This window comes from Lynx canadensis, chromosome B1 (assembly GCF_007474595.2).
Source record: "Lynx canadensis isolate LIC74 chromosome B1, mLynCan4.pri.v2, whole genome shotgun sequence".
Lineage (NCBI taxonomy): Eukaryota > Metazoa > Chordata > Mammalia > Carnivora > Felidae > Lynx > Lynx canadensis.
Genome location: NC_044306.2, coordinates 86,642,065 through 86,669,955, shown reverse-complemented (window position 1 = coordinate 86,669,955; position 27,891 = coordinate 86,642,065). Strand labels below are relative to the sequence as shown.

Genomic DNA, 27,891 nt, shown 5'->3' with positions numbered 1-27,891 from the left:
TGATGACCATTGTGCTGTGTTTCTGATAGAAGTCAGCTTAAAACTTGCCCCACTTCTTCTGCCAAGGGCCCTCTTCCTCCTCAGAAGGAGGAACTTAGTTTATTCTTTTTTTTTAATTTATGGTCACCATGCCCGTGGGAGAGTCAAGGTGATCGTGGGAGGCAGCATGATAACAGGGGGTAGGGCAACACTTGGAATCTGCTGGACTTGGGTACAAATCCAAGTTCTGTCCTTTATTGGGGAATAAGATTAGAATCCATTTAAATGAACATTACATCTCAGTGGGATTAAGTAAATGCTCCCATCTCTTTTCCTGCAGTCTGTGAACAAGATCTCAGCAAGGCCTTGGAGCTGGGCAAAGAGACTCAAGGGTCCAGAGTTGGAAGAGGGGCAGGGGAAATTGTTTTCCAACTGGCTGAGAAGATGGGTCTGTCTGCAGGTGCAGCTGCTGGAGGGCTAGTCCCTCGGGCTGAGCCACAGCCCCCACACTGCACGGGAGGAGACAGACTTAGAGCCAGCTCGGAGGCTGCTCCCCTGCCAGATGAAGATCTGTGACTGGCAGCTCCAGATCGACCCGGCCTTCCGGATTCCTGTTCCAGGGCAAAGGTCACTCAGCCATTTGAATCGTCCTTTTTTTTTTTTTTTTCCTTCCTCTCCAGCTTTGTTTACCTTATAAGGAAGGTCAACATTACCAAGTCGAAAGTGCCTGTTATCTTCCCCTCGGTTTCAACAAATAGTTCCCTGAGCCAGAACAGTCGGTGTGAAAGATGGCTGGGCATTCAGTCTTGCTGGCCGCTGTCTCAGTCTTGTCCGCCTGTCAACAAAGTAAGTCTCGGGCAGCGTGTGTGCGTGTGTGGCAGAGGGAGGGAGGTCCAGATTTTGAGTTTCATACTTACTTGCTGGAGCCCATGAGTGTGTGAGTGCCCGCTCCACTCTGGGTCATCAGCGCCTCCTTCCCTGGGAACAGATTTGGAACATTCCAAGGATTAGTTCTCCCAAAGGGGACGTGGTAGGCTTTCTGAGCCCAGCGCTTCTGCATTGTTTGTGGTTCCCACCCCCAGCCCAGTTCAAATGAGGGTAGAAGCCCACTAGCTATTAATGTGGAATGTGCCAAAGGAAACATTGTACCTGCTTGTAAACCGTGGCTGCCATTTCTGAAACACTGATCTTTTAATTAGTGTTTTCTTAAACAAACTGCCTATGGCAGGTATGATAATCAGGTCTAAAAAAATCTGCAGAAACACGAGCTTCAGGTTAAGTGACGAATCTAACTTTTAAAGCACCGTCCCACTAGGATTATTCGATATCTCGACTGCCTGGTTATGTAAAGGGCATTTGCTCCACGGGGGTCACATTTGCTCGGTTCTTATCATCTTATCCATGATCACCAACTTCACATGCTAAATGGGGAAAAGAGTCTGGGCACGGGTGAGCAAGACTCGGAACCAACCATGCATACTTCTTTATTTTTCCAAGTGCGCTCCTACCAGGAAGGGGGCAGAGCTGAGGACTGCTCAGGGTGCATGGGATAAAGTCCAGACCCGCATGCACACTTCATGTCTTGCCTAACCGGTCTGTTTTATGAGTTTATGAAACTGTTCTACCATAGGATACGCATTTTGTGGTTGGATTCACAGTGTTTTCCGGAGTAGTGGAGTAGAGCAGGATTTTTATCGCCAACTAAAGCAACACTTAGGTCTCAAGTGCCCCTGTGCTGACCCCATGGTTCACATAGGACTACACGTGAGCACTGCCGACCCCATGTGTGCCCTCATTCTGGTGCTGTGGGGAGCCCGGGAACAGGTCCACAGATGCCCCAGACAGAGCCTCTGTCAGCCTCACAGAGAGGTTTCTGTTTGCTGGTGGGTGCAGGGCTCCGCGAGAACTGTGGCCAGAGGTTAGGTGGGGGTGGGGAGAGGAGAGGAGACTGGGACAGTGGTGGCTGGTGGTGTTAGAAAGCAGAATTGAACTGGGTAAAATGTCAAGATCTTATTGGTTTATGGGGTGCCTGGGTGGCTCTGTCGGTTAAGCCTTCGAGTTCGGCTCAGGTCATGATCTTGAGGTCCGTGAGTTCGAGCCTCGCGTTGGGTGGGGTGCTGGACAGCTCAGAGCCTGGAGCCTGCTTGGGATTCTGTGTCTCCTTCTTTCTCTGCCCCTCCCTCCCTCACATTCTGTTTCTCTGTCGCTCTCTCTCAAAAATCAATGAAGATTAAAAAAAATTTTGAAGATCTTATTGGCTTTATTCAATGAGTCCTGAAACAGGCAGCATCCCATCTAGCAGGTAGAAAGGCGCTCTGGAGAGCTGTGCAAAGTGAAAGACTTTTACAGGCAGAAGGGGGCAGAACAGGAAGTTGCTAGTTTGTGATTATTTGTGGCAAAGGTCGTCTTCTTTTAGGGAATGGCAGGAGTCGGTCAGGCAGATTGCCTCTGTGGCGCTAACCACGTAATTCCAGATTGGCTGGTTTAAGATTCCACTTTTGGGAGAGGTTGAAACCGTAATTAAGTGAGGTGTTATGTCTAGGATTGGTGATGTTAGCATAGATGACTCCATTTTGAGCCTGTTGTCTCTTTTTTTAACAGTGATAGACAGGGAACATTTACTGGTTGGGTGGGGGAGAGAGAAAGAAGGAAGGAAGGAAGGAAAGAAAGAAAGAAAGAAAGAAAGAAAGAAAGAAAGAAAGAAAGGACATTACTGTTTGGTTGGCATTAAGAACCAGAATTTGCTGCTTCTACAGAAGTCTGGTGTTTATGGAGAGGGGGCCCCACATACCGTGGTAGAAGCAGGTTGAGTTTTGAAGACAGACAATCCCACATCTGTCCAGTTCAGACACTTAACAAGCTGGGTGCTCCTGGCCAGGATATTCTGTCCTTCAGTGTCCTCATCAAAGAAGGCTAAGCAGGGGTGCCTGGGTGGTTCAGTTAGTTGACTGTCTGACTTTGGCTCAGGTCATGGTCTCGTGGTTTGTGGGTTCAGGCCCCATGTTGGGCTTTGCACTGACAGCACAGAGTCTGCTTGGGATTCTGTGTCTCCCTCTCTCTCTGCCCCTCCCTTGCTAGTGCTTCCTCTCTCTAAACACACACACACACACACACACACACACACACACACACAAACAAACATTAAAAAAAGGAGGGTCGAACAGGACACTGGGTGAGAAGTGCCCACCAGCATCCTTGGCCTGGGGTTGGCACTCAGCATGACTAGTCCCCATCATCGCTGCTTCCCCACAGAAGGAAGCTGCTGCTGGACTGAGAGGCAGCCACACGATGGCTCTGTGTCTGCACAGAGTCCGACATGGGGCGTGAACTCATGAACCACGAGATCATGACCTGAGCCAAAGTCAGATGCTTGACTGGCTGAGCCACCTAGGCACCCCTCAGGTAGTTTTAAAGTGATGTTAGGAGGGGAAAGAAAATTGACGCACTCCAGAAAAGGTAAAAGAGCCTTTCTGTCCTCATCCCGTTATCCCCGCGGTAGCCATGGTGTCTCTAAGGCCCCTGACCTGAAAGAACAGAGAGGGGCTTCTCCTCCTTGGGACTGTGCTGGCCCAACTGAATCCTTCTGCCTGCAGCTGTATGTGGGCTGGTTGGGGAGCATCCAAACAGCTGTGCCCCCGACTGAAGCTCTTTCCTCACATTTGCTGCCTTTACAGACAGGTGCAACCAGGTGCTATGAATAGCCTTGAGGGAGACAGCCCTTCCTAAGCTTTCGCGTAGTCACAGCTTCATCTCGAAGCTCTGGGTTCTTGCACCATCGCCAATGTGTAAATCAAGGAATGCACATCTTTCATGGTTCCCTTCTTACAGATGGAAACAAGAAGCCTTACCGAGTGTTTTCTCCAAGGCTGTGGAACAACTTAGAAACAGTGGGAGCAGCGGGGTGCAGATCAGCAAGGGCCTGCAGATTTTCTCGGCTGCAGTCAGATCTCCTTTCTGGCTCCAGGCGGACCCTTGAGCTATTGGCCCCTCTGGATTTATGCTGCCTTGAGAGGATTTAGCCCGGGTTTGGAAACAGTGCCCAGTCCCACATTTTCGGTCTCTTCACTGTGCTCTCTCAGGCTTCAGGGATGCCACTGCAGTTTGAATGAGAGACTCTAGTCCTAAGTATTTACACCCTTTCAGACATTCAGCTACAGCTTTTAGATCCTGAGCAACAGTTTACTCATAGCAGAGAGGAATTCAGGGGAAGGGAATAGTCCCGCTCTGTGAGGCCTTACTAACCCAGGCTCGCTATTTACTGACTTGTCAGAGGGGAGATCATATTGTTTCTCTGGAGGAAATGCATCACACCTGATACTGTCACACAAGCTAAAAACTTGGTGTGGAAAAGGAAACTGGTATTGAAACATTAGCAAGTAGGAAAGGGACATGGAGGTATTAAAATAAGTGAGACCAGAAGAGCGTTGGAGGGAACTGGAAAGGAACTGTGGCTGGAAGACATCATCCGAAGGGAACTAATAGGCCCCAGCGCTAATCATGGTGTAAAAAGAGGGTGAGAAGGACAGGAGGTGAGAATAACTGACCAAGGAGGAAGTGTGGGTCCAAAAGTGAATGAGGTTTATGGGATTGACTGTCAGATGTAAGTGACTCCAGCACAGGGTTGGATGATCTAACACAACAGCTGTGGCCAATGAAGGACAACAAAGTCATGATCATTTTATAGTAGTGAAACTGAGTCACACAGGAAGCCATCATCCTCCAAAGTTTTCTTGTGACCCTCCCTCCTGGCTCTCATCATGTCCAGGCAGCCACTGATCCGTTTTAGGTCACTGTGGATTCATTTGCATTTTTGAGAATTTTATGTAAATGAAGCTATACAGTAATACTCTCTTCTGATCTTGCTGCTTTCATCCAACATAATTAGTGTGAAGTTCATCCATGTTGTTTCATGTATCAATAGTTAATTCTTTTTTTTTTTTTAAGTTCATTCATTTTGAGAGACAGAAACAGAGTAGGTGAGTGGGGGAAGGGCAGAGAGAGGGAAAGAGAATCCCAAGCAGACTCTGCACTGTCAGCCCAGAGACCTACGTGGGTCTCAAACTCATAAGCCGTGAGATCATGACCTGAGCTGAAACCAAGAGTCAGACGCTTAACCGACTGAGCCACCCAGGTGACCCAACAGTTCATTCCTTTTTACTGTCTTACAGTATTTCTCTTATATAGATATGGCACATATACCACAATTTGTTTATCCATTAGTTTGTTGATCAACATTTGTGTTAGGGTTCTCCAGAGAAGCAGAACCAATACAGCAGATGCACACACACACACTCACTCACTCACTCACTCACTCACTCACACAGAGGCATTTATTTTTAAAAATTGATTCATGCCACTGCGGGGGCTGGAGGCTCTGAAATTTGCAGGGTGGGCTGGAAGCCTGGAAATTCCAGCAAGAGTTGTTGTTGCGGTATTGAGTCTCAAGGCAGTGTGGAGGCAGAATTCTTTTTTCTTTGGGTAATGTCCATCTGTTCTCTTCAGGCCTTCAACTGATTGGATTAGGCCCACCACATCAAGGAGTGGCTTTACTCAGAATCTGCTGATGTAAATGTTCATCATATTCAAAAAATATCTTCACAGAACCATCTAGATTGGTGTTTGACCAAACAGCTGGGCACCATGGCCTAGGCTACTTGACACAAAATTAACCATCACAGAGTTGTTCCTAATTTTGGGCTATTATGAATAAAGATGCTATGAATATTTGTGTACAAGTCTTTGTATGGACATATAATTTAATTTTTCTTGGAGAAATCACTAGGAGTGGAGTGACTGGCTATACAATCTACGTATGTCTAAGTAGAACATCCCTTCCAAATGGTTTCCCAAAGTGATTATACCATTTTACATTCCTGCCAGAGTCTTTGAGAATTCTCATTGCTCTTATAGCCTCACCTGTCTTTTTTAATTGATATGGTCTGTCTTTTGAATTTTAAACATCTTAATATGTATGCAGTGGTATCTAATTATGGTTTGAATTTGTGTTTTTCTAATGAATAGTGATGTGCCACATTTTAATTGTTAATTCCTCTATACTTGCAGGTTATTTTGCTTTGCATGTAGGAAAGGCAAGATTAAAATACAAAGTTACGCCCCCAGCAGTCTCTGGGTCACCAGAGTTTGAGAGAATATTTCGTGCACAGTAAGTAATGCTTCCTCCACCCTTCAGTGGTCACATATAGACAATTCTGATGAAGGGAAAGATGTGCAGAGAAGATATCTCATTGTAACAAACCAGTCTTCACAGCCATGCCCCTTCTCATGATGCTCAAAGCTTGAAGTATTTAGTACCTGGAGCCTTTATCCACCTATGTTATGAATTCAGAAGATGCATTTACAGAAAAGGCAGGGATCTTAAGAATGACCGGTATACATCTTTAAGCATGGCAGTTTGGTTAAAGAGCCCCTCCAGTACCCTTAGAATTCAATAGCCTCAAGCTGGATTAGCTATGACATCCATCTTCTATCTTAATTTTTCCTTTCTCCTTGAAACAGAGGTGGGTCATTATCATCCTCTGCCCATGAACCATTTCCTGAAATCCAAACCGTGTAAGAATGAGAAAGATTCCCATTTCATACATGTAGTGATTTTGATCATCTTGTCTTTTCAGATCTCTACAGAATGTTCTGCAGCAGCCACACCATGAGTTTGGTTGCTGCAGATGCTAGGGCTCCCTTTTTATTTCATCCCCCAGATAAGTGCTTTTAGAAACATTGCACACGTCACCATTTATATATCATTCTATTCTTTTGTTAACACTGTGGGATTTTTTCATCTATGTCATGAGTGACGTAGGCCTATAATTTTCCTTTCTTATATGATGTTTGTCCCATTTTGATATCAAGATTATACTAGTCTCATGCAATGAGTTAGAGAATTATTCTCTCAGAGAATTTTAATAAGATTGGAAGAGTGTGTTCCTTCCAAGTTCTTAGAATTTGCCTATAAAATGATCTGAACCTGGTGTTTGCCTTGTGGAAAAATGTTAAACTATGGAATTTTATTTCTTTAATGATAAGTGGGTTATTCAGCTTTTTATACATCTTGAATCACTCTGGGCAAGTCATGGTCCTTGAGCTGACAGCATTGTTCTCTTGTCCATCTCTTTGCTTCAACAGGGGTTGCACAGACTACTCTCTAGGCTTGAGCATTGGGATGAATACCACTGTTGGTAGAAGAGATAGGTTTTTTTTTTATATATATATGAAATTTATTGACAAATTGGTTTCCATACAACACCCAGTGCTCATCCCAAAAGGTGCCCTCCTCAATACCCATCACCCACCCTCCCCTCCCTCCCACCCCCCATCAACCCTCAGTTTGTTCTCAGTTTTCAACAGTCTCTTATGCTTTGGCTCTCTCCCACTCTAACCTCTCTCTCTTTTTTTTTTTCCTTCCCCTCCCCCATGGGTTCCTGTTAAGTTTCTCAGGATCCACATAAGAGTGAAACCATATGGTATCTGTCTTTCTCTGTATGGCTTATTTCACTTAGCATCACACTCTCCAGTTCCATCCACGTTGCTACAAAAGGCCATATTTCATTTTTTCTCATTGCCACGTAGTATTCCATTGTGTATATAAACCACAATTTCTTTATCCATTCATCAGTTGGTGGACATTTAGGCTCTTTCCACAATTTGGCTATTGTTGAGAGTGCTGCTATGAACATTGGGGTACAAGTGCCCCTATGCATCAGTACTCCTGTATCCCTTGGATAAATTCCTAGCAGTGCTATTGCTGGGTCATAGGGTAGGTCTATTTTTAATTTTCTGAGGAACCTCCACACTGCTTTCCAGAGCGGCTGCACCAGTTTGCATTCCCACCAACAGTGCAAGAGGGTTCCCGTTTCTCCACATCCTCTCCAGCATCTATAGTCTCCTGATTTGTTCATTTTGGCCACTCTGACTGGCGTGAGGTGATACCTGAGTGTGGTTTTGATTTGTATTTCCCTGATAAGGAGTGACGCTGAACATCTTTTCATGTGCCTGTTGGCCATCTGGATGTCTTCTTTAGAGAAGTGTCTATTCATGTTTTCTGCCCATTTCTTCACTGGGTTTTTTTTTTTTTTTTAATTTTTTTTTTTTTTAACGTTTATTTATTTTTGAGACAGAGAGAGACAGAGCATGAACAGGGGAGGGGCAGAGAGAGAGGGAGACACAGAATCCGAAACAGGCTCCAGGCTCTGAGCTGTCAGCACAGAGCCTGATGCGGGGCTTGAACTCACGGACCATGAGATCATGACCTGAGCCGAAGTCGGACGCCCAACCGACCAAGCCACCCAGGCGCCCCAGAAGAGATAGTTTTAAGAGATGCATAGACATAGATTATTTTCAACAAAATTTTATTGTGGTAAGAACATGTAGCATGAGCTATATACCTTCTTAAAAAATTTAAATGTATAAAACATTGCTGTTACTAGAGATACAGTGTTTTACAGCACATCTCCAGAGCTTGATCTCTTACTTGACTAAAACTTTATGCCCAAGATATGATTTTCAGTAACAGTGAACAACATGATGAGAAAGTCATGTCCATTTCAATTGTCTTTGAATCTTTATGATTATGTCAAGTGGAAAGTATTGGTTTGGTCCCAGTATGTCCCAATTCTAATATTTACTTTGTCAGAGTAATGATGTATGTGGTCTGAAAATCAAGTGAGATTACATGCCCGAAAGCAACAGATAACTCTCCTTACTGCCAATCTAGCCTTAGAGACAACCATTGGCAACCTTGTGACTAGCACTTTTGGCATTTACTTCCATATTTCTAAACACTATGCTTTCACTGCTATTCATTGATTCACAATTTTTAGACATTATCAATCAGTTTCCTTTTATGGAAGAAAGAATTTCATGTTTCTCCACTTCTTTTCCTTATGTCTATCCTCCAGTACATCACTTTGTTGAGTTAAACCAATAGCCAATGTTTATATTATTCTAATTATAAGTAACGTTCAAAGCTGAGTCCAATAATATACTATGATTTCATCTCCTTGTGAATTTTTTGTTTTACCTGGGATTAGTGACTGCCTCATTGTTTATTTGTTTGCTTAGTTTCATCCTCAAATCTTTAACAGAACTGAAAAAGTCTCCTCTTAATACATTCAAATACATTAATCTAGTAATGCCTTTTGGTTTTTTTTTTTTTTTTTTGGATTATCTCTGTTAGAGTCCTTTTTTTTTTTTTTTTTTTTTTTTTTTTGAGTCCTCAATCTTTCTGCTCCCATCTGGAGGTTGCTCTTTAAACGTGCTACCTGCTGTCATTGTGGGGATTTTTGTCATCATCCTCAGGAATTTCCCTTATATTTTCTTGATTTGGATCGCCTGTTTCCTGGATCTTCTATTTTCCTATTTATTGGTTTTCTCTCATTTTGGTGGAACATACCTTGCAGACGTTTTCTGAGAGAGGGTGAATAGTTGGTCAAATTTTGAGACTTTCCACTTCTAAATATGCCTTTATTCTACCTTACAGTTGATTGATGGTTTGGTTAGGCATATATTTCTATGTTAAAAATCCTTACCGTCAGAATTTTGAAAATATTCCTCTTTTATTTTCTAATTTCCACTGATATTGTTGTGATGTTCTGTGCTATGCTGATTCTTGATTTTTTGTTTGGAAACTGTGCAAGCTTTAGGATCTTCCTAAATCCCAGTGTCCTAAGATGGTATGGTTCTGTGCTTGCTTGGAGGCATTTGTCTTCACTATGCTAAACCCTAGATGAGACTTTTTCATGGCTTGAAAACTCATGTCTTTCTTGTTCTGGAATTTTCTAAAAATATTTTTACCCTGAATTTCCTCTTCATTTTCTCTGTTCTTTTATTCTTAAAATCTGCATTAGTTGTATGTTGATCCTCGGACTGGTCATCTAGTTTTCTTTTATCTTTGGTTTTTCATCTTCTTGGGTTTTTGTTCTTTCTGGGAAATTCCTTGAACTTCTGTTTACTGATCTTTTGTGTATTTTATGTATGTATGTATGTATGTATGTATGTATGTATGTATTTATGTATGTATGTATTTAAATCCAAGTTAGTTAACATACAGTGTAATAATAATTTCAGCAATAGAATTTAGTGATTCATCACTTACATATAACACCCAGTGCTCATCCCAACAAGTGTCCTCCTAAATGCCCCTCACCACTTAAGCCCTTCCCCACCCAATACCCCGCCAGCAGCCCTCAGTTTGTTCTCTGTATTTAAGAGTTTCATGGTTTGGTTCTCTCTGTTTTTGTATTATTTTTGCTTCTCTTCCCTTATGTTCATCTGTTTTGTATCTTAAATTCCTATGGTATTTGTGTTTCTCTGACTGACTTATTTTGCTTAGCATAATACACTCTAGTACCATCCACATTGTTGCAAATGGCCAGATTTCATTCTTTTTGATTGCCAAGTAATACTCCATTGTATATATATATACCACATCTTCTTTATCTATTCATCAATTGATGGACATTTGGGCTCTTTCCATACTTTGGCTATTGTCGATAGTGCTGCTATAAACATTGGGGTGCATGTGCCCCTTTGAAACAGCACACCTGTATCTCATGGATAAATACCTAGTAGTGCAATTGCTGGGTCATAGGGTAGTTCTATTTTTAATTTTTTGAGGAACCTTCATACCGTTTTCTAGAGTGGCTGCACCAGCTCACATTCCCACTAGCAGTGCAAAAGGGTTCCCCTTTCTCCGCATCCTCGCCAACATCTGCTGTTGCCTGAGTTTGTTGGTGTTAGCCATTCTGACAGGTATGAGGTGGTATCTCATTGCGGTTTTGATCTGTATTTCCCTGATGATGAGTGATGTTGAGCATTTTTTCATGTGTCTGTTAACCATCTGAATGTCTTCTTTGGAGAAGTGTCTATTCATGTCTTTGCCCATTTCTTCACTGGATTTTTGTCCTTTGGGTGTTGAGTTTGATAAGTTCTTTATAGGTTTTGGATAGTAACCCTTTATCTGATATGTCATTTACAAATATCTTCTCTCATTCCATTGGTTTGCCTTTTAGTTTTGCTGATTGTTTCTTGTGCAGAGGTTTTTTTTTTTGTTTTTTTTTTTTTGTTTTAATCTTGATGAGCTCCCAATAGTTCATTTTTCCTTTTGTTTCCTTTGCCTCTGGAGACATGTCAAGTAAGAAGCTGCTGTGGCCAAGGTCAAAAAGGTTGTTGCCTGTTTTCTCCTCTAGGATTTTGATGGCTTCTTTTCATCCATTTTGAGTTTATTTTGGTGTATGGTGTAAGAAAGTGGTCTGGGTTCATTCTTCTGCAGGTCACTGTTCAGTTTCCCCAACACCATTTGCTGAAGAGACTGTCATTTTTCCACTGGATATTCTTTCCTGCTTTGTCAAAGATTAGTTGGCCATATGTTTGTGGGCAGATTTCTGGGTTCTCTGTTCTGTTCTATTGATCTATGTGTCTGTTTTTGTGCCAGTACCATACTGTCTTGATGATGACAGCTTTGTAATACAGCTTGAAGTCTGGGATTGTGATGCCTCCAACTTTGGTTTACTTCTTCAGGATTTCTTTGGCTATTTGGGGTCTTTTCTGGTTCCATATAAATTTTAGGATTATTTGTTCTAGCTCTGTGAAGAATGCTGGTGTTATTTTGATAGGGATTGCATTGAATATGTAGATTGCTTTGGGTAGTGTTGACATTTTAATAATACTTGTTCTTTCAATCCACGAGCATGGAATGCTTTCCTATTTTGTGTGTGTGTGTCTTCTTCAATTTCTTTCATAAGCTTTCTCTGCTTTTCAGTATATAGATTTTTCACCTCTTTGGTTAGGTTTATTCCTAGGTATTTTATAGTTTTTGGTGCAATTGAAAATGCGATCAATTCCTTGATTTCTCTTTCTGCTGCTTCATTATTGGTGTATAGAAAGGCAACTGATTTCTGTACATTGGTTTTATATCCTGCGACTTTGCTGAACTCATATATCAGTTCTAGCAGTTTTTTGGTGGAGTCTTGGGTTTTCCACATAGAGTATCATGTCATCTGGGAAGAGTGAAAGTTTGACTTCCTCCTTGCCAACTTGGATGCCTTTTATTTCTTTGTGTTGTCTCATTGGTTACTGATCTTTTAAAAAAGTTTCAGATATCAATTTCAATTTCTAATAATTAATTTTTATTCTTTCATTGTTCTTTAGTTGTTGCTGCTGCTACTAAATAATCCCTTTTTTGTTTTATGGAGGCAATTTATTCTCTTATATCAGAGGACTTTAATAATAATATATATTTTTTAATGTTTATTTATTTTTGAGAGAGCAGAGACAGAATGCAAATGGGTTAGGGGCAGAGAGAGAGGGAGACACAGAATCTGAAGCAGACCCCAGGCTCTGAGTTGTCAGCACAGAGCCCGACATGGGGCTCAAACTCATGAGCGCCTCAATAATAATATTTTTTTAAATTCCATGTATTGTTTCTGCTTTTTCTTTTTCTTTTTGAAAAAAATTTTTTGGGGTACCTGGGTGGCTCAGTCGGTGAAATGTCCGACTTTGGCTCAGATCATGATCTAACGGTTTGTGGGTTCAGGCTCTGCTTCAGGCTCTGTGCTGACAGCTCAGAGTCTGGAGCCTGCTTCGGAATCTGTGTCTCCCTCTCTCTCTCTCTGCCCCTCCCCTACTCACAGTCTGTCCCTCCCTCTCAAAAATGAATAAATGTTAAAAAAAAGTTAAAAAAAATTTTTTTAATGTTTATTTATTTTTGAGAGGGAGAGAGAGAGAGAGACAGAGCATGAGTGGAGAAGGGGCAGAGAGAGAGAGGGAGACATAGAATCTGAAGTAGGCTCCACGGTGTGACGTGGGGCTCAAACCCACGAACTGCAAGATCATGACCTGAGTCGAAGTCAGATGGTCAACTGACTGAGCCACCCAGGTGCCCCATCATTTCTGTTTTTTTCTAAGTTCCTTCTTATTTGTCTATTTTGTCCTTTGCATTTCAATTTTATTTATTATTTGCCCATTTAATATTTATTGAGCACCTCTATATATCTGGCATTGTGTGATATATCCAGTAGCTTGGGATGTATCAATGAAAAAATTAGATAAAGATCCTTGTCTGTTGAAGTTTACCTCATAGCCAGAAAAGACAGAAAATAAACCATAAGCAGGTAATATTATAAGAAAATAATATATTATGCAAGAGGTGGTAAGTGTTAAGAAAGAAAAGAAAAAGGAAAACACAGAGGGGTGGGTTGCTGGGAGGTGAGTCGGGGGTAGGTTGCTGTTTAGGGTGGTCGGTGTAGACCCCACTAAGGTAGCACTTGAGCAACAGCTTACACAGCAGGTAAGGGGGTTAGCCACATGAACACGCAGAGAAAACATTCTTTTTTTTTTTTTAAATTTTTCTTAACGTTTATTTATTTTTGAGACAGAGAGAGAGCATGAACAGGGGAGGAGCAGAGAGAGAGGGAGACACAGAATCTGAAACAGGCTCCAGGCTCTGAGCTGTCAGCACAGAAACCGATGCGGGGCTCGAACTCACGGACCGTGAGATCATGACCTGAGCCGAAGTCGGATGCCCAACCGACCAAGGCACCCAGGCGCCCCGCAGAGAAAACATACTTGAGGCAGAAGGAATGACCAGTGCGAAGACCCTAAGTGGAAATGTGCCTGGTGGGTTAGCAAGGAAGTTAGTGTGGTTGAGAGAAGGAGCTGACAGAAAGTGGTAGGAGGGAAAGTCAGAAAGGTAGTAGATGGACCACGTAGGGCCCTAAAGGCCATTGTAAGGCCTTTGGCTTTTCTCGGAGTGAAATGGAAAGTCATTATAAAGTTTTGAGCAGAGGAGTAACATGATTTTATATTTTATTTTATTTTTAAAGTTTTTATTTATTTATTTTGAGAGAGAGAGAGAGAGAGAGAGAATGAGCAGAGGAGGGGCAGAGAGAGGGGGACAGAGGATCCAAAGCAGGCTCTATGCTGACATCCGAGAGCCCGATGCAGGGCTCGAGCTCATGAACCACGAGATCATGACCTGAGTCGAAGTCAGGCACTTAATTGACTAAGCCACCCAGGCACCCATGATCTTATACTTTAAAAGGATCCCTTGGTCTGCTTTGCTGAGAACAGTCTATATGAAGGCATTGGTAGAAGCAGAAAATTCAGTTAGGAAGCTAACTTGAACCAGGGATGTAGCAGTAGAGATGGTGAGAAATGGTCAGATTCTGGATACGTTTTGAGGGTAGAGCCAAGAGAATTTCCTGACATAATAAATATGGCATGTGAGAAGCATCAAGAATGACCTTGGATTTTTGTTCTGAGCATCCTGGGAGAGATGAGAGAGACAACAGAGAGACAAGGCAGTGGGAGGAGCAGTTTTGGGGGGAAGACCGGGAGGTTCCTTTTGACATGTTGTGTCTGAGATGTGACTTATGCTACAGCTAAGGAGAGACTGTAAGCATTGTCATCGACTAAGCTACTCAGATCGTTTGTTCTTGCATCATAAACTGCCTCGTACATTGTTTACACATCTAAGTGGAGAGAAGCAGGGACGTGGGTATAAAAATCTGCATTTCAGCATAGAGATTGGAACCGGAAGTATAAATTCAAGAGTTATTGGCCATTGGCACACAAAGATGATTTACAGCCATGAGATTGGAAGAAATTTTTTTTTTTTAGTTTTTTTAGAAGAAATCTTAAGGGAGTGGGTGTAGACAAAGGAGAAGGGAGAGAAGAGGAGCAAGGACTGAACCAGCCTTAGAGGTCAAGAAGACAAGGGTCCAGCAAAGAGATCTGAGCAAAGGAGACCTTAGAAGCTTTACTCAAATATCAAGTGATCCTTGGTTGGCTATCTGTGCAAATTTAGTAAAGAGCATCAGAAAATGATGGGACTCTGTGTGCATGGGTGGGGCTCAGTAGAGTGGGCAGCTCACTAAAGGGTGATTGATCGGCAGCAGCTTCCTTTTGTAGAGGAAAACCCGTAAGCCCCCTGTGGGGGCAGGCAAGGATGGGATGAGGGAGGAGGATGGGTAAATAGGTCTCACTTCTAGAAACCTGAAAGTGTGGTGGGTGAACGAAGGAAGGTTCTTCCACTATGTAGTATGTAGGTTCGCGTGGCTTTCAGTACAAGATTTTACCCTCACCCCCCCCACCATTGTTCCTAGACCTCACGAGATTCTCTGGTTCTGGTTCTCTAGACGATAGACCTCCCATCTCCTGTGATGGGGTAGTAGGGGTGGGGATCAGAGGTGGAGGGGAGCTAAAGCACTCCTTATTATAGTCTGCCCACCAGTTCTTCTGTTTTAGCTCGGACTCACGGGTACCTGGTGCCCCCAGTTCCTGAGTGTCCTGGGTTCTGGGATAAGCGGTGCATTAGTCTTCCTTGGACCTTCCTTGTGCAGGTGCTTAGGCTTCATCTGTCTGTGCTCTGTCAGCTCAGCTGCTGTTCCCTTGAGTGCCGTCCTTATTCAGAAATTGACTAACGTCTCTCTTCCGCTGTTGTGTCTACTCCCATTCTCCTTGTTCTTGACTTTGTATCTATTTTTTTTTTTTCCTTTCCTGGCATTTTAGTGAGGTTTCAGGAGGGAGAAGAAATAAACATGGGTTCAATCTGTCACATTTAGCAGGGAGTATGTATTCTCAACACCTCCGGACCATCCATTCTCCTGTTCGACAGAGGGAGGGTCTCATGCTCAGAGCCTTCAGCAATCAACAGCATCTAATGAGAACTTGGCAAATTTTGTTCTCATGGGATTTATTTTTATACTTATTCTTTATTTCGAAAGTGATATTCTTTTTCTACTCATAAAATTGCATTCTCCCTAATTTAAGGGAAAAAATAGTTGATTTATAGAAAGATCATAAGTGGTATACGGAGATGTTAAAATGTTGACAGTGATATATGAATGCTTGAAGTTAGGGAGACACTGTTCTATTTATAAAAATCATCACAGGAGGAAATTCCACATCGTCCCACTTTGTCTTCTGTCGTCTGAGAACATTCTGTTGGGGAGTGTTGGGCTTCCAGCACTCGAAATCCTCGGGCCGCTTCTGGTTCTGTTTGTTCTTACACTTTCCACAAATTTGATTTCTTTCAAGTTATTGCTTTCTCCCTTCTCTTCTATCGCTGGACACCATTTCCAAATATTTCTCTTAAATGTCTGTTTATCAAAAAGTATACAAACCGAATTTCCTTGTTAGAAGTGTTTTGTTTGTTCTGTTTGATTAATCGTGGCAGAATGAAGAGGGGTTAAAAAATAATAGCCAATAATTGGGGCAGAGGGAGTGAATTTGGAGTCATAAAATACCTTCAAGAGTACAGTAGTAATTGTCCTAGGTTTCTCTGAAGAGTGAGTGGGGATGGGCCTACTCACTTCCGTGAATTTCTTCTTAGATGTTCCATAGCACCAGCCCAAGTTCTTGCCTTAGGTTCTAAGGTTTAGGTAAATCAGGTCAAACCAGATTAAATTCATTGCTAGTAAAGCCATTTTGATTTTATCTGAGGTAGTTAGGGCATGATCCCCTGGATAACCAGGTCATTCCAAAGCCTATTTGGCTATAGGGTAGGCTTCCTTGAGCTCTGCAAATCCCTAAGAGAAAATGTACTTTCCTTTTTGGCTCTTCTGGACCAAAGCATTGAGTCCTTCAGCCTCCTTTGAACATCTTATGACCTTGGCTATACCAGAAATGCTGTCTTTTCCTCTACTCTTTTTTCCTGCTGCTTTTCCCTAAGTATGGCCAAGAAGCCTGGCGTTAGGGCTAATCCTGTCCCTAAGTGGGACCTGACGTCTTATAACAATCACTTCCAGGTCCCTCTCACCACCCCAGAAGTACCTATTTCCTGTCTCAACATCACCTCAGGTTGGATAATCATTTGCCAAGCAGAGATGATGATTCTGGAGCCCAGTTTACCCATGTTACCAGTCCCAGGTAACTTGAGAGTTAGAGTCCCCCATCCACTCCCACTTTCCTTCCTACCGTGAGGGCCTTAGAGACTGTTATGCCCAGAATTCGTGATCCCCAAATACCCCCAGGGAGCCAAGTCCGGTGTAAAAGCAAAAGAGCCTTTATTCGAGCTAGCTCGAGCTCAATCCCCTACCTGCACCGACGCAGCAGTGAGATACCAGGGAGAGAGCGAGTTTCAAAAGGACAAAGGTTTTATTGGGGCCTAGGGGCAGTTGGTGAAGTAATGGCTGTGGCCTCAGCCGATTGGCTGGGGAAGGGTCCGAGTCCTGTTAGGCAGGTGGGGGGGTGGGGGGAGGAGGTGTGGTCCAGGTGAAGGACACAGAACAAGATGGAGTCGGCCGGCATAGGCCCGCCCTTTCAAGATGACATTTTCTAGAGTTTTGCAGTCTTTTGCCAGAACACACTTTTAAACTTGTGAACAAAGCAACTATAGTTTCAACAAGGGCCAGTCCTTCTTGTTATTGCTAAGCTTAGAAAATTCTATCTGGTCTAATTTGAGTACCTTGATCCCTTTAGATTGAAGGCTTTTATAAATCTCAAAAGTAGATCCAAGTAATACCTTGATCTTGTGGCAATTTAAGTACATTCCCTCTGATTCTGTTCTCACCAGAAGAGACGAATAGCTGCTAATGACCCCACTCTTTTTCATACAGTTGGGGATCATTATCTTCATTATCTTTCATCTTCTATATTTTGAGGCTAGGTAGTAATAATTCTTCAGCTTCTTCCCCCAAATTATGAAAAAATTTTGGTTGTTCTCTTTAGACTAAAATTTTTCATGTTATTTCTAAACCTGAAGCCTAGAAGTATATGCAGTGTCCCAACCAATGGTTTCATTAGTGCTGGGTAAGATAGAAGGAAATCCTCTCACGTAGTTCTTTTAATGCATCCTTATTTGCTTAATATTGAACTACTCATTTCCTGTTCCAGAATTAGCCTGCCACACAAGTAAACCCAATCATCCTGAATCTGAGTACTCTTCAGAAACATTTCCCTCCTCTTACTCTACTATAGCTGTAAATTTTGTTGCTGTTGTTATTGTTGCTTTTCCACTTACTTTTTATAGTCATTTCAAACTCAAATCCTGAAAATTTGAAATTAAAACTAGTGGCTCTAACTTATGTCTAAAAACTTTGGAGAGGGGCACCTGGGTGGCGCAGTCGGTTAAGCGTCCGACTTCAGCCAGGTCATGATCTCGCGGTCCGTGAGTTCGAGCCCCACGTCAGGCTCTGGGCTGATGGCTCGGAGCCTGGAGCCTGTTTCGGATTCTGTGTCTCCCTCTCTCTCTGCCCCTCCCCCGTTCATGCTCTGTCTCTCTCTGTCCCAAAAATAAATAAACGTTGAAAAATAAAAAAAATAAAAACTTTGGAGAAAGGAAAATTCACACAAAAAAATTTTCAGGTATTCTGTAACACTGGGATTATAGTAATGTGAGTCACCTACTTTTGTAATAGGTTAGTACAACAACAAATAAGTCAAATAAAAAACAGTAAACACATCTCCATTTTTCTTACAAGTGCACCCATCTTAGATATTAGCTGAATGCATAAGATGTATTTATCCACTGAATTAGAAAGGGCTAGGGGTCCCCAAGGCCAGAGAATGACTCTAAATGATGAGTTCTTCATCCTTCTCCACAAACTGCCTGTATTCGTCAGTTTGGGCTGCTGTAACAAAATAACACAGACTGGGTGGCTTAAACAACACACATTTGTTTTCTCACACTTCTGGAGGCTGGGCGATCATGACCTTGATCTAAGATCAAGGTTCCCGCTGCTTGGATTTCTGCTGAGAGCTCTCTTCTCTGGGCTCACAGATGGCTGCCTTCTTGCTGTGTCCTCACTTGTCCTTTCCTTGGTGTGTGCACGCAAGCACAGACAAGGGGCTGGGCAGAGTGAGTCTGGTGGGTGTCAAGAGCTCTCTGGTGTCTCTTCTTATAAGGACACCAATCCCATTCATTAGATCAGGGTCCCCCACTTCTGACCTCATTCTAGCCTTAATTACTTCCTTACTCCACATACAGCCACGCTGGAGATTAGACCTTCATCATATGAATTTTGAGGGACACAAACATTCATGCCACCACCAAATAGCTCTGCACACAAGCTGGGTGAGCCTCCGGAAGCGGGGGGATGAGGAGCGGCAGGAATTTGGATGAGCTGCAAGCCTCACTCCCTCATCGGTTCATCCCTTTGCTTATCAGCGGCACCACTGAAGTGGTGGTTAGAGTCTTGCCCTCCTGCTATTCATGGCAAATGTCCTCTGGTGTTCCCGCACAAGGGTTGCTTGACAAGGAGCAATTTAGATAGTTACGAATCTATATAGAAAGATTAACTTCAGCACCTTTCATCCCCGAGCCTTTTCTGAGCATATTAACCTGTTGCTCTGACCCTCGGCCAGTGCAATAATTGAAAAGACTTTGCAGGGTCAAAAGGCAGCAGACCGGGGCTGGGTCATCTGTTAATAGTGCGAGCTGCTCGTGGCGGTGTGCAGCCCGCTGCTTCAGAATGAGTCACCCAAACAGAAGGAGAAAGAAAAATGAGCAAACAAAAACTTGAAAGAGAAGAAGCTCCTACGAAGTCTCCTTTAAGTTGTCTCGTCTGTTTTTATTTTTTGAAAGATGTCGTACCATTAGAAACGTACTATAGCTAATTAGGTTTTTCCCTTCAGCGCATGGTTCAGATTTTCTATGAACAAGATTGCTATACGCTGTGTCCTGTTGTGCGTTTAAATCTAATAGCAGAGATATTCACAAGTGTTTTAGGTCAGAGGTCTCCCAGATGACATGTACATGCTGAGGGCGAACTAAGTCATCCGCTGTGAGCACGAGGAAATTTTGGAGCTTCTATTTATATTTGCTCTTAGAGTCTCATTCTTGAATTTCTGTTTTGTGTGGGTTTTATAGTGTATGTGATATATTTTTCCAGCTGATTGTGTTTGCCGTGCTAAATGGATCAACCCCATAATCCCAGTGGTTTAAAACAAGGGAAGCTTGTGTTCTGTCCACGAAGTGTCCTATGTGGGTGCTCCTGGTTGAGTGGCCTTCCCCATGGTCATTGAGAGGCCTACGGTCTGTCCATGTAAGGGGTCTGTCCCCATCCATGTCCTGAGAGTTCTCTCCACTCAACCAGGTGTGGGGAAAGGCATCTGGGCGCACCAGCTTCTTAATCATTTGGCTCAGAAGTGACACATTTCGCCTTCTCTTTCCATTGGCAAGAGATAGCCCCACCCAAATCCAGGAAGGCCGGGCAGCTACCGTATGGCACCAACTTCACATCATCTTTGTTGTAAAGCAGGCCATTTCTGTTTTTTGTGGGGTTATGCAACCATGAGCACTATACAATCAAAAACATTTGTAGACTAGCATTTTAGGAACTGCTAGATTTGGCTGTCGGGCCAACGTTTGATTCGTCTTTCCAAAATGAGCTGAATTTAGCAGCACACTTAATGACTAAGACAGGGTCCAATGGCACTTAGTTTGGTACTGCCCTCGCTACTGCCAGCCCTCGGGTCCAAGTGGGACCCCGCAGTGGCCACATGTCCTGAGCTCCGGGATCCCTTGGAGCTGGGGATGATCCACGAGGGGTTCCAGCAGCTTGAACTATTCGATCTCCATAGGCTCCTTCAGGTCATTCTTCATGGTGACTAGATCTTTTCAGTTTTCCTGGGGCTTTCTTGGTTTTAGCACTCAAAGTTCTGTGTCCCAGGGAACCCTCAGTTCTAGGCAGACCGCTACAGTTTATCTGGGACTATCTTGGTTATAAAGTTCAAAGTCCCACGTTCTCAAAATCTGCTCAATCTAGGGCAAACTAGGATGATTCGTCCCCCTACTGTCTTTCTAGCTGCCTCTTTCTGTTATTGCCCCTGGGTAGAATTCGAGGCACATGGTGACACCTGTCTATAACAATAATAATAATTCTCCCTAATAATTTTATGGGAAATTTAGGTGTCAAAAGAGCACAGGACTACTGAGCAAAGAGGGGTCTAACCAAGGAATGAGTAGATAGACTCGTTTCCCTCAGTGTGGACATGCAGGAAAGGGGACAGTCTATCAGTGGTCACAATCAGCTTATACCCTCTCTTCCCACATAAAGGGAAATGGACACAGCTGCTGCCAGCTCTTTTCTGTCCCATTTGGAGATTTTCCCTGAGGATCTCCTATAGAAAGAGGACAGAATATATCTGCCTTCATGTCCAGAAGAGACCAGAAATTATTCTCATTTTGGTCTTCTTGTCAATGTAACTGTGAGTAGTCACTGATAGGATTGTCAAGAACAGATTTTCAGAGGTTGGTCCCCTTGAGTTAAACAATGTTTGTGGACAACTCACTGTGAACAGCTATCTTGGGACATATCCAGGTGTGAACCATTTAACTGAGGTGGCAGAAAGACACGGTCACATGCTGGAGGAGGGTGGAAGAGGTCATAATGAGCAGGTAGAATGGGATGCAAGGTATTTCAAGGCCAAGTAATACCTGGTCTTCTCAGCAGGCAGCTGCAGAGAAGACCATCCGCAAATAGCAGGGCCCCAGGGCTAGCCATCGGAGAATTATTTTCAATCTGTTAGATGCTATTAAGAAATGAACAAAGCCTTATTTCAGAGGGACTAGGGCTTAAGGCAGGCCATCAAACGAGGGGCCAGGGGAAATGTAGAATGAGCACAACTAAGACCTGAGGTCAGGGCAAGACCAACAGTGACGAACTGCTTATAGGGGACAAAGGGACTCTTTTTGGGTGCTGAGCTGCCCAGGCTCTGCCCTCAAGGAGCATAAATGCAGTTAACATTTACACCTGTGCCTGAATCTCAATGGCTTCTAATCACCCCTGCTCACCTAGGACCTCAGCACCCCTCCCCCTATCTTCTGGGATACTCCCTTCTCCCATCTTCTGGGTTACTTCCGGGAGCCCCAAGGGTATGTGCACAGGGACGCAGCCCCTGCTGGTAGGCACTTTAAGGGAGGGATTGTGCCACTGTCCTGCTAGAGTCCTACCCCGAATCCTGTGGATGCAAGCCCCATTAGCTTTCAGAGCTAAGTGTTTTGGGGACCCAGCCCTCTAGTGGAAGTCTTAAAAAGTTGGAGTGCTCTATGTGTGGTCCTCCGGGAGAAGCTAGGAGTTGAGGACTCCCACCTGGTGATACAGTGCTGTGCTGGGGATGGGGTTTATGGTGAGAGCGTGTCTCCCTCTTTCCTACCTATTTCAGTGTGGGTATTTTCTCCTTGCCTGCACTGAAGGAGTCACAGCTGGTTTCGGGATTTCTTTCAGAGGGAATTGCTCTGTGTGTGGCTGTGCGATCAGCGTATCCGTGGGAGGAGGGAAGTTCAGGAGCCACCTATGTCGCCATCTTGGTAGCAAAAGCAAAACAAAACAATTTTTTTTTTAAATTTGGGAAAAAAAAAAAAAGAGCCACTCATGGTGACCTCGGATAGAAGATGCAGATCTTCAAGAACTGGTATCAACTATTTCTAGGTCAATTGCCTCATAACCTTAAATCCTCAAGCTTTAAGGAACACTGTGCTATCATTTCTAATTTCTGTCTAATTATGCTGCTTCCATCAGGATCAACTCAAGACCTCATTACGAATTATATTAAAGCTCTTTCTGGTTGTGATATTGTCAGCAAGGAGCACAGTCAACCTAACTAAGATCACTTGGGGGCGTAGCATGGGAAGCATGAATATAATTCATCTCCTTTCCCTTTGCTAGGTGCAGATGAATTATAGTTCCCAGAGAACTATTCCTTTTCGCTTAAAATAGTATCAAAATTTCCATCCACCTCTTCTATGAATAGAGGCAATTTGAATTGATGTTGGGACGGAACTTGGAATCTGGCGATGACATAGTCCGTTTGATTCTCTGCAAGGCATCAGTCAGCTTGTGCTCTCAGGTCTTAGTTTGTTCCTCTGTAAAATGGGAGTGAAAAATACTCATAGACTTCAGGAGATTTTATAGGAATTATTTAAAACCATTTTTTAACTGCTGATTAACTCAATCGAAAGGCAATGAATGTGTAGGAATTTTGGGAAGAAATTTGGTTTACATAAGTTGTGTTATTTTCTGGGTTCTGTAGATAGGATACAGAATGAATTTTAGCCTTAATCAGGCTAAAATCAGGACCATCTCAAGGTCTGTCTTTTGGAAAAGAGGTATAATTCATTCCTACTACTGGTGGTTTACCTGTAGGAGAGTGATTCTTGGCCCTGATCTAAGATTTAAACAATGTTTGAGTCTTACCTTGGAAGATTCATTTTACATGAAAAGACATGTATGTAATTCTTACATATTTTTATAAGAAGAGATTAGACATTTACCTTCAGATGGAAGCTTAATGCTTTGGTGTTTAGTTTTCTCATAATGTAACCCATGTCTTTATTTTTTCCTGCAGACAAAACTGTGTGGAGTTTTACCCCATATTTCTGATTACATTGTGGATGGCTGGATGGTATTTCAATCAAGGTAATTTTAGAATACAGTCAACTCTGATCTAATGATGACTGTGGTTCTTAGAACCATTAAGGAGCAGACATGTAACCATACATCTTCTGATCCTAGAAATTGTTTTAAACAAAATAAGCCATGTCTATGTGCATCAGAGAGCACTTGTTCTAAAAATAAGTTAATTTTGGGGGTGCCTGGGTGCCTCAGTCAGTTAAGCGTCCGACTTCAGCTCCGATCATGATATCGCAGTTCGTGGGTTTGAGCCCCGCGTCGGGCTGTGTGCTGACAGGTCAGAGCCTGGAGCCTGCTTCAGATTCTGTGTCTCCCTCTCTCTCTGCCCCTCCGCGGCTCACACTATGTGTCTCTTTCTCTCTCAAAAATAAACATTAAAAAAAATAAAAAAAAATAAAGATAAATTAATTTTGGCTTCATGTCAATTTAATTCAGTAATTAAAAAAAAAAAAAAACTTGAAACAAACTGCTGGGCACTCCCAGATGAAAATGACATTTGTCTTCAAATCTGATTCCTTAATTCTAGTTTAGCTGCGACAATTCACCCTAATCATTATAGCTATTATTTATTGAGCACTTACTATGTGCCAGAAACTGTTTTAAAATAAAAAAAAATAATGTATTTTTATTTTATTTTATTTTTTGAGAGAGAGAGTGGGGAGGGGCAGAGGGAGAGGTAGAGAGAGAAAATCTTAGCAGGCTCCATGCCCAGTGTGGAGCCTGATGCGGGGCTTGATCTCACGACCCTGAGATCAGGACATGAGCCGAAATCAAGAGTCAGATGCTTAACCAACTGAGCTATTCAGGCGCCCCTGTTTTAAATTTTTATACGTATCCTACTTTATAGACGAGGAAACCGAATCACAGATAATTTGTCCAACTTAACATTTATCAATGTAGGAGAAAACTGGACTTCAAGTACAGGCAGGGTCTATAGGTATTCCGATAACCCATGTACCTTTTCTTAAGTTCACCAGGATGTCGTGCTCCTGTATGTAGCAACTCTACAGACATCTACTTTCTGTTTGGCTGCAGATATCCCTGGAGAGCTGAAGGCTTAACCCAAACTCTGCCTGTTTCTTTAATGGGGTCAAGTATCACCAGCTACCTTAGTTGGAGAAACCCAATCTCTTTTGCTTTCTCGTTGCCTCATTTGGATCTGACAGTTGATTGCTAAGATTTCCCATAAACCCAAATCCAGTTGCTTTCAGAGGCAACCCCATCACTGTCTTCTTGTACTTTTTACTGTCAAATGAGGAACTTCAGATAAAATGTCCTCTAGAGGAAGACTTCTTAACTTTATCCCAACTCACATTTTTTCCCCCAAGGGCATGAATGAAGGGGCTGTTCCTTGTCAGGTAAGACTGCATTAACAACTAATAGGAAAAGTGCCTTTGATAATGGGACTCAGTCTCTGCTATTTGACCCTTTGGATTTCACTGTAATGGGCTGAATGAGGCCTCCTGTCAGACAAGGGTTTTCCGTCGTAATTTTCTTTTCCTTCTCTCTCATGAAAAGTTAAGTTGCCTATTAATTGCCCTGAATAGTCCTCATTGGCTTTGTGCGAGTTAAGTCATTAGATGGGGAGGTTAACTGTAGCCCACTCAGGATCTCTCCACTTCCTCCCTCGCATTCCTGGTGGCCCTACCCCCTCTCTTCTCAGCTCTTTGCTCGGCCTTCTCCTTCTCACCCGCAGGCCCCACGCACATGTCCTCCCTTCAGGGAGGCCTTCCCTGACCCCTTTCTAAAGGTGGCTCCGCTGTCCTCCCCTCCACCTCCCCCCCACGGTCCCATCCATCCCACTTCATTTCCTTCCCGATGCTTTCAAGTCTGTGATGTTCTTCTCATTTTTCTCATGGTTGTCTGTCTTTGCTGGTAAACTCTATAAAGGTAGGAAGCTTGTATCCATTTCACTGCTCACCCTGATCCTTAGAATAATACCTGGTATAGAGTAGAAACTAAAGAAAATGTTTGTGACCTAATAAAATAAGGAATTTCATTTTATGCAGGATATCAGAGCCTCACTGATAGACTCCAAGTGTGCAAGAGGGCCCTGGCTATTTGCATCCGTTGGGTGCTGAGGAAGAGAGAGAGGGTCCCTGAATGTATGGAAGATATTGGTGTTTTCTGTTAGACCAGATGGCAGATCATGCCGCACTTTACGTTTCTTTTAGGTAAAATTTGTATACTGTATGGTGAAATGCACAAAGCATACATGTACCATTCAATGAATTTTAACAAGTGTATACCCCTCAAGATGCAGGACATGACCACCCAGAAAGTTTTCTTATGCCCCTCCTCGTCAGGTGCTCTCAGAGGCAGACGCTGTTCTGGTCTTTTTCATCACAGTGTGGTTTTGCCCATTCTAGAACTTTACATAGCTGGAATCATACAGCGTGACCTCTTGTGCAGTGCTTCATTCACTCAGCAAAATGTTGAAACTCACCATGTTGTTGCAAGTATCTGTGTCTTTTCACTGCTGAGTGGTATTCTGTAGTATGATTATCTCCATTTGGTTATCCATTCTACTGGTGGTAGGTTTCTGGGTTCTTTCCAAATCTAGGCTCTTATGAATAAAGCTGCAATGAACCTTCTGTACAAGTCTTTTTATGGAAAAGTGCTTTCCTTTCTTTTGGGTAAATACATAGGGATGGAATTGCTGGGTGAAAAGTATATTTAGCTTCATAAGTAACTACCAGACCTTTTCCCAAAGTGGCTGTACTCCCACCAAGGGTGTACGAGGATTCCAACATCACCGACGTTTTGTGTTGGTGTGTTTAAATTTTAGCCATCCTAGTGGGTATGTGGTGGTGTCATCTAATAGGGTTTTTTTTTGTTTTGTTTTTAATTTTTTTAATATTTATTTATTTTTGAGAGAGATAGAGCATGAGCAGGGGAGGGGCAGAGAGAGAGGGAGACACAGAATCCGAAGCAGGCGCCAGGCTCTGAGCTGTCAGCACAGAGCCTGACGCGGGGCTCGAACTTCCGAACCATGAAATCATGATCTGAGCCGAAGTCAGACGCTTAACTGACTAAGCCACCCAGGTGCCCCTCTAATTGTGGTTTTAAAATGCGGCTTGCTGATATTGAATGATGTTGAATACTGAAACAACTCTCATGTGCTTATTGGTACATTTGTTTATCTTCCTGTATGAATTGTCCATTCAAATATTTTGCCCATTAAAAAAATTTAATTTGTTTTCCTTTCATGATTGAATTGCCAGAGATCTGTATATATTTTGGACACGTACAAAGTTTGTAAGTTTTTTTCCCTCAGTTTTCATATTGCACTTTGAGACACTGCCATCATATCCTGTATCTTCTCTATTTTTTCTCTATAGTTTTTGCTACCTGTCTGGGTCTTGTGTACATATATGCCCGTCACCAGTATTTCTGGGGATATTCAGAAGCAGCTAAAAAAAGGTAAGGAGAACGTAAGGATTGGGTGTTCAGGCAAAAGTGGCAGGATGGAGTCTGAATTAGCTTCCCACTCCTGGGAATAGTAGTAGCCCTGAGGGTTGTGTTTGCAAAAGTCATCTGCGTTGCCCGAGGCCATTCTCTCCAGGCCCCGCCCTACTGGGTGCGAGGCAGGAACATCAAGTACAAACTGTGCCCCGAACGGGCACTTCTGGCCGCCACACTTTAAATCCTTGCAAAAATTGTGCGCTATCTCCAAAAAGTTGCAAAGGAAGTAATTCGTCCCGCTCTTGATAATCCTTTGAATGTTCAAAGGAGCCAATTAATCTCTGTGCCTAGGCATCCCCCTTGAATTCATGTGATGAATCAAAATTTTCAAACGGCAAAGACACGGAAGTCCTGGGCGGTGTCCACGTGGAGCTGCCTGCTTCAGGACGCCTCCCTTCATCCCTGCAGCTGCTGATCACCTTTCTGCCTCACGTCCACCCTGCAGGATCACCGGGTTCCGGCTGAGTCTGGCGATTCTGGCCTTGCTGACAGTCCTGGGCACCCTGGGGATTGCAAACAGCTTTCTGGATGAATACATGGACCTCAATGTCGCCAAGAAACTGAGACGCTTCTAACGTCCCCCGCTCCCTTTGCCCAAATGCTAGCAGAAGCTGTTTCCACCCTGAAGGTTCTATGGAGTCAATCAATTTTTAAAAACAAAAGTCCTTCTTTTGTTTTTCTTGAAATGGCTTTGTAGGACCATACCTGTTAAGAGAATACGTTCCTGTTTAACAAGTGAAGTCTGCTCGGACGGGATGTATCCATATCCTCAGTGCAAGGGCACAGAGCCCTGGTTTTGTATGTCTGCTAAAGTCATGACTGCTTGTGTGGGCAGGAAGCAGCCTGACCATGTGCTGGGCTTTCTGTGCGGCCACCACCATCACCTGCCTCTGAGATTACTTCTCTTTTGATGGAAAGTTCCAGACAGATGCTGATAAGGCAGCAAGCCCACTTCATCAGTGTAGGAAAGCAACAGATGGCCGCACGTGGGGGAAGTCAGGCAAACACAAAGAGTAGCCAGAGAAGAGAGTCATCAACGAATAGCACAAAACAAATCTGGTTGTGAAAGTTACTTTATAAA

At 43.2% G+C, this 27,891-nt stretch overlaps 1 protein-coding gene across 1 annotated transcript; it reads left to right on the top strand.

Moving 5' to 3' along the window:
• Positions 1-690: 690 nt before the first annotated feature.
• On the top strand, positions 691-27,891 carry MGST2 (microsomal glutathione S-transferase 2). The gene is made up of 5 exons (XM_030313032.1): positions 691-825; positions 6,043-6,142; positions 23,281-23,351; positions 26,687-26,768; positions 27,256-27,891. Exons 1-5 carry the CDS (start codon positions 768-770, stop codon positions 27,383-27,385), a joined length of 441 nt encoding a protein of 146 aa, XP_030168892.1. The 5' UTR covers positions 691-767; the 3' UTR covers positions 27,386-27,891.

Bases quoted from the DNA above. Each gene is read 5' to 3' on its own strand.
- MGST2 (XM_030313032.1), top strand. From the start codon at position 768: ATGGCTGGGCATTCAGTCTTGCTGGCCGCTGTCTCAGTCTTGTCCGCC. The intron at 826-6,042 runs GTAAGTCTCGGG...CTATACTTGCAG, and splicing joins CTTGTCCGCCTGTCAACAAA to GTTATTTTGCTTTGCATGTA. The intron at 6,143-23,280 runs GTAAGTAATGCT...TTTTTCCTGCAG, and splicing joins GAGAGAATATTTCGTGCACA to ACAAAACTGTGTGGAGTTTT.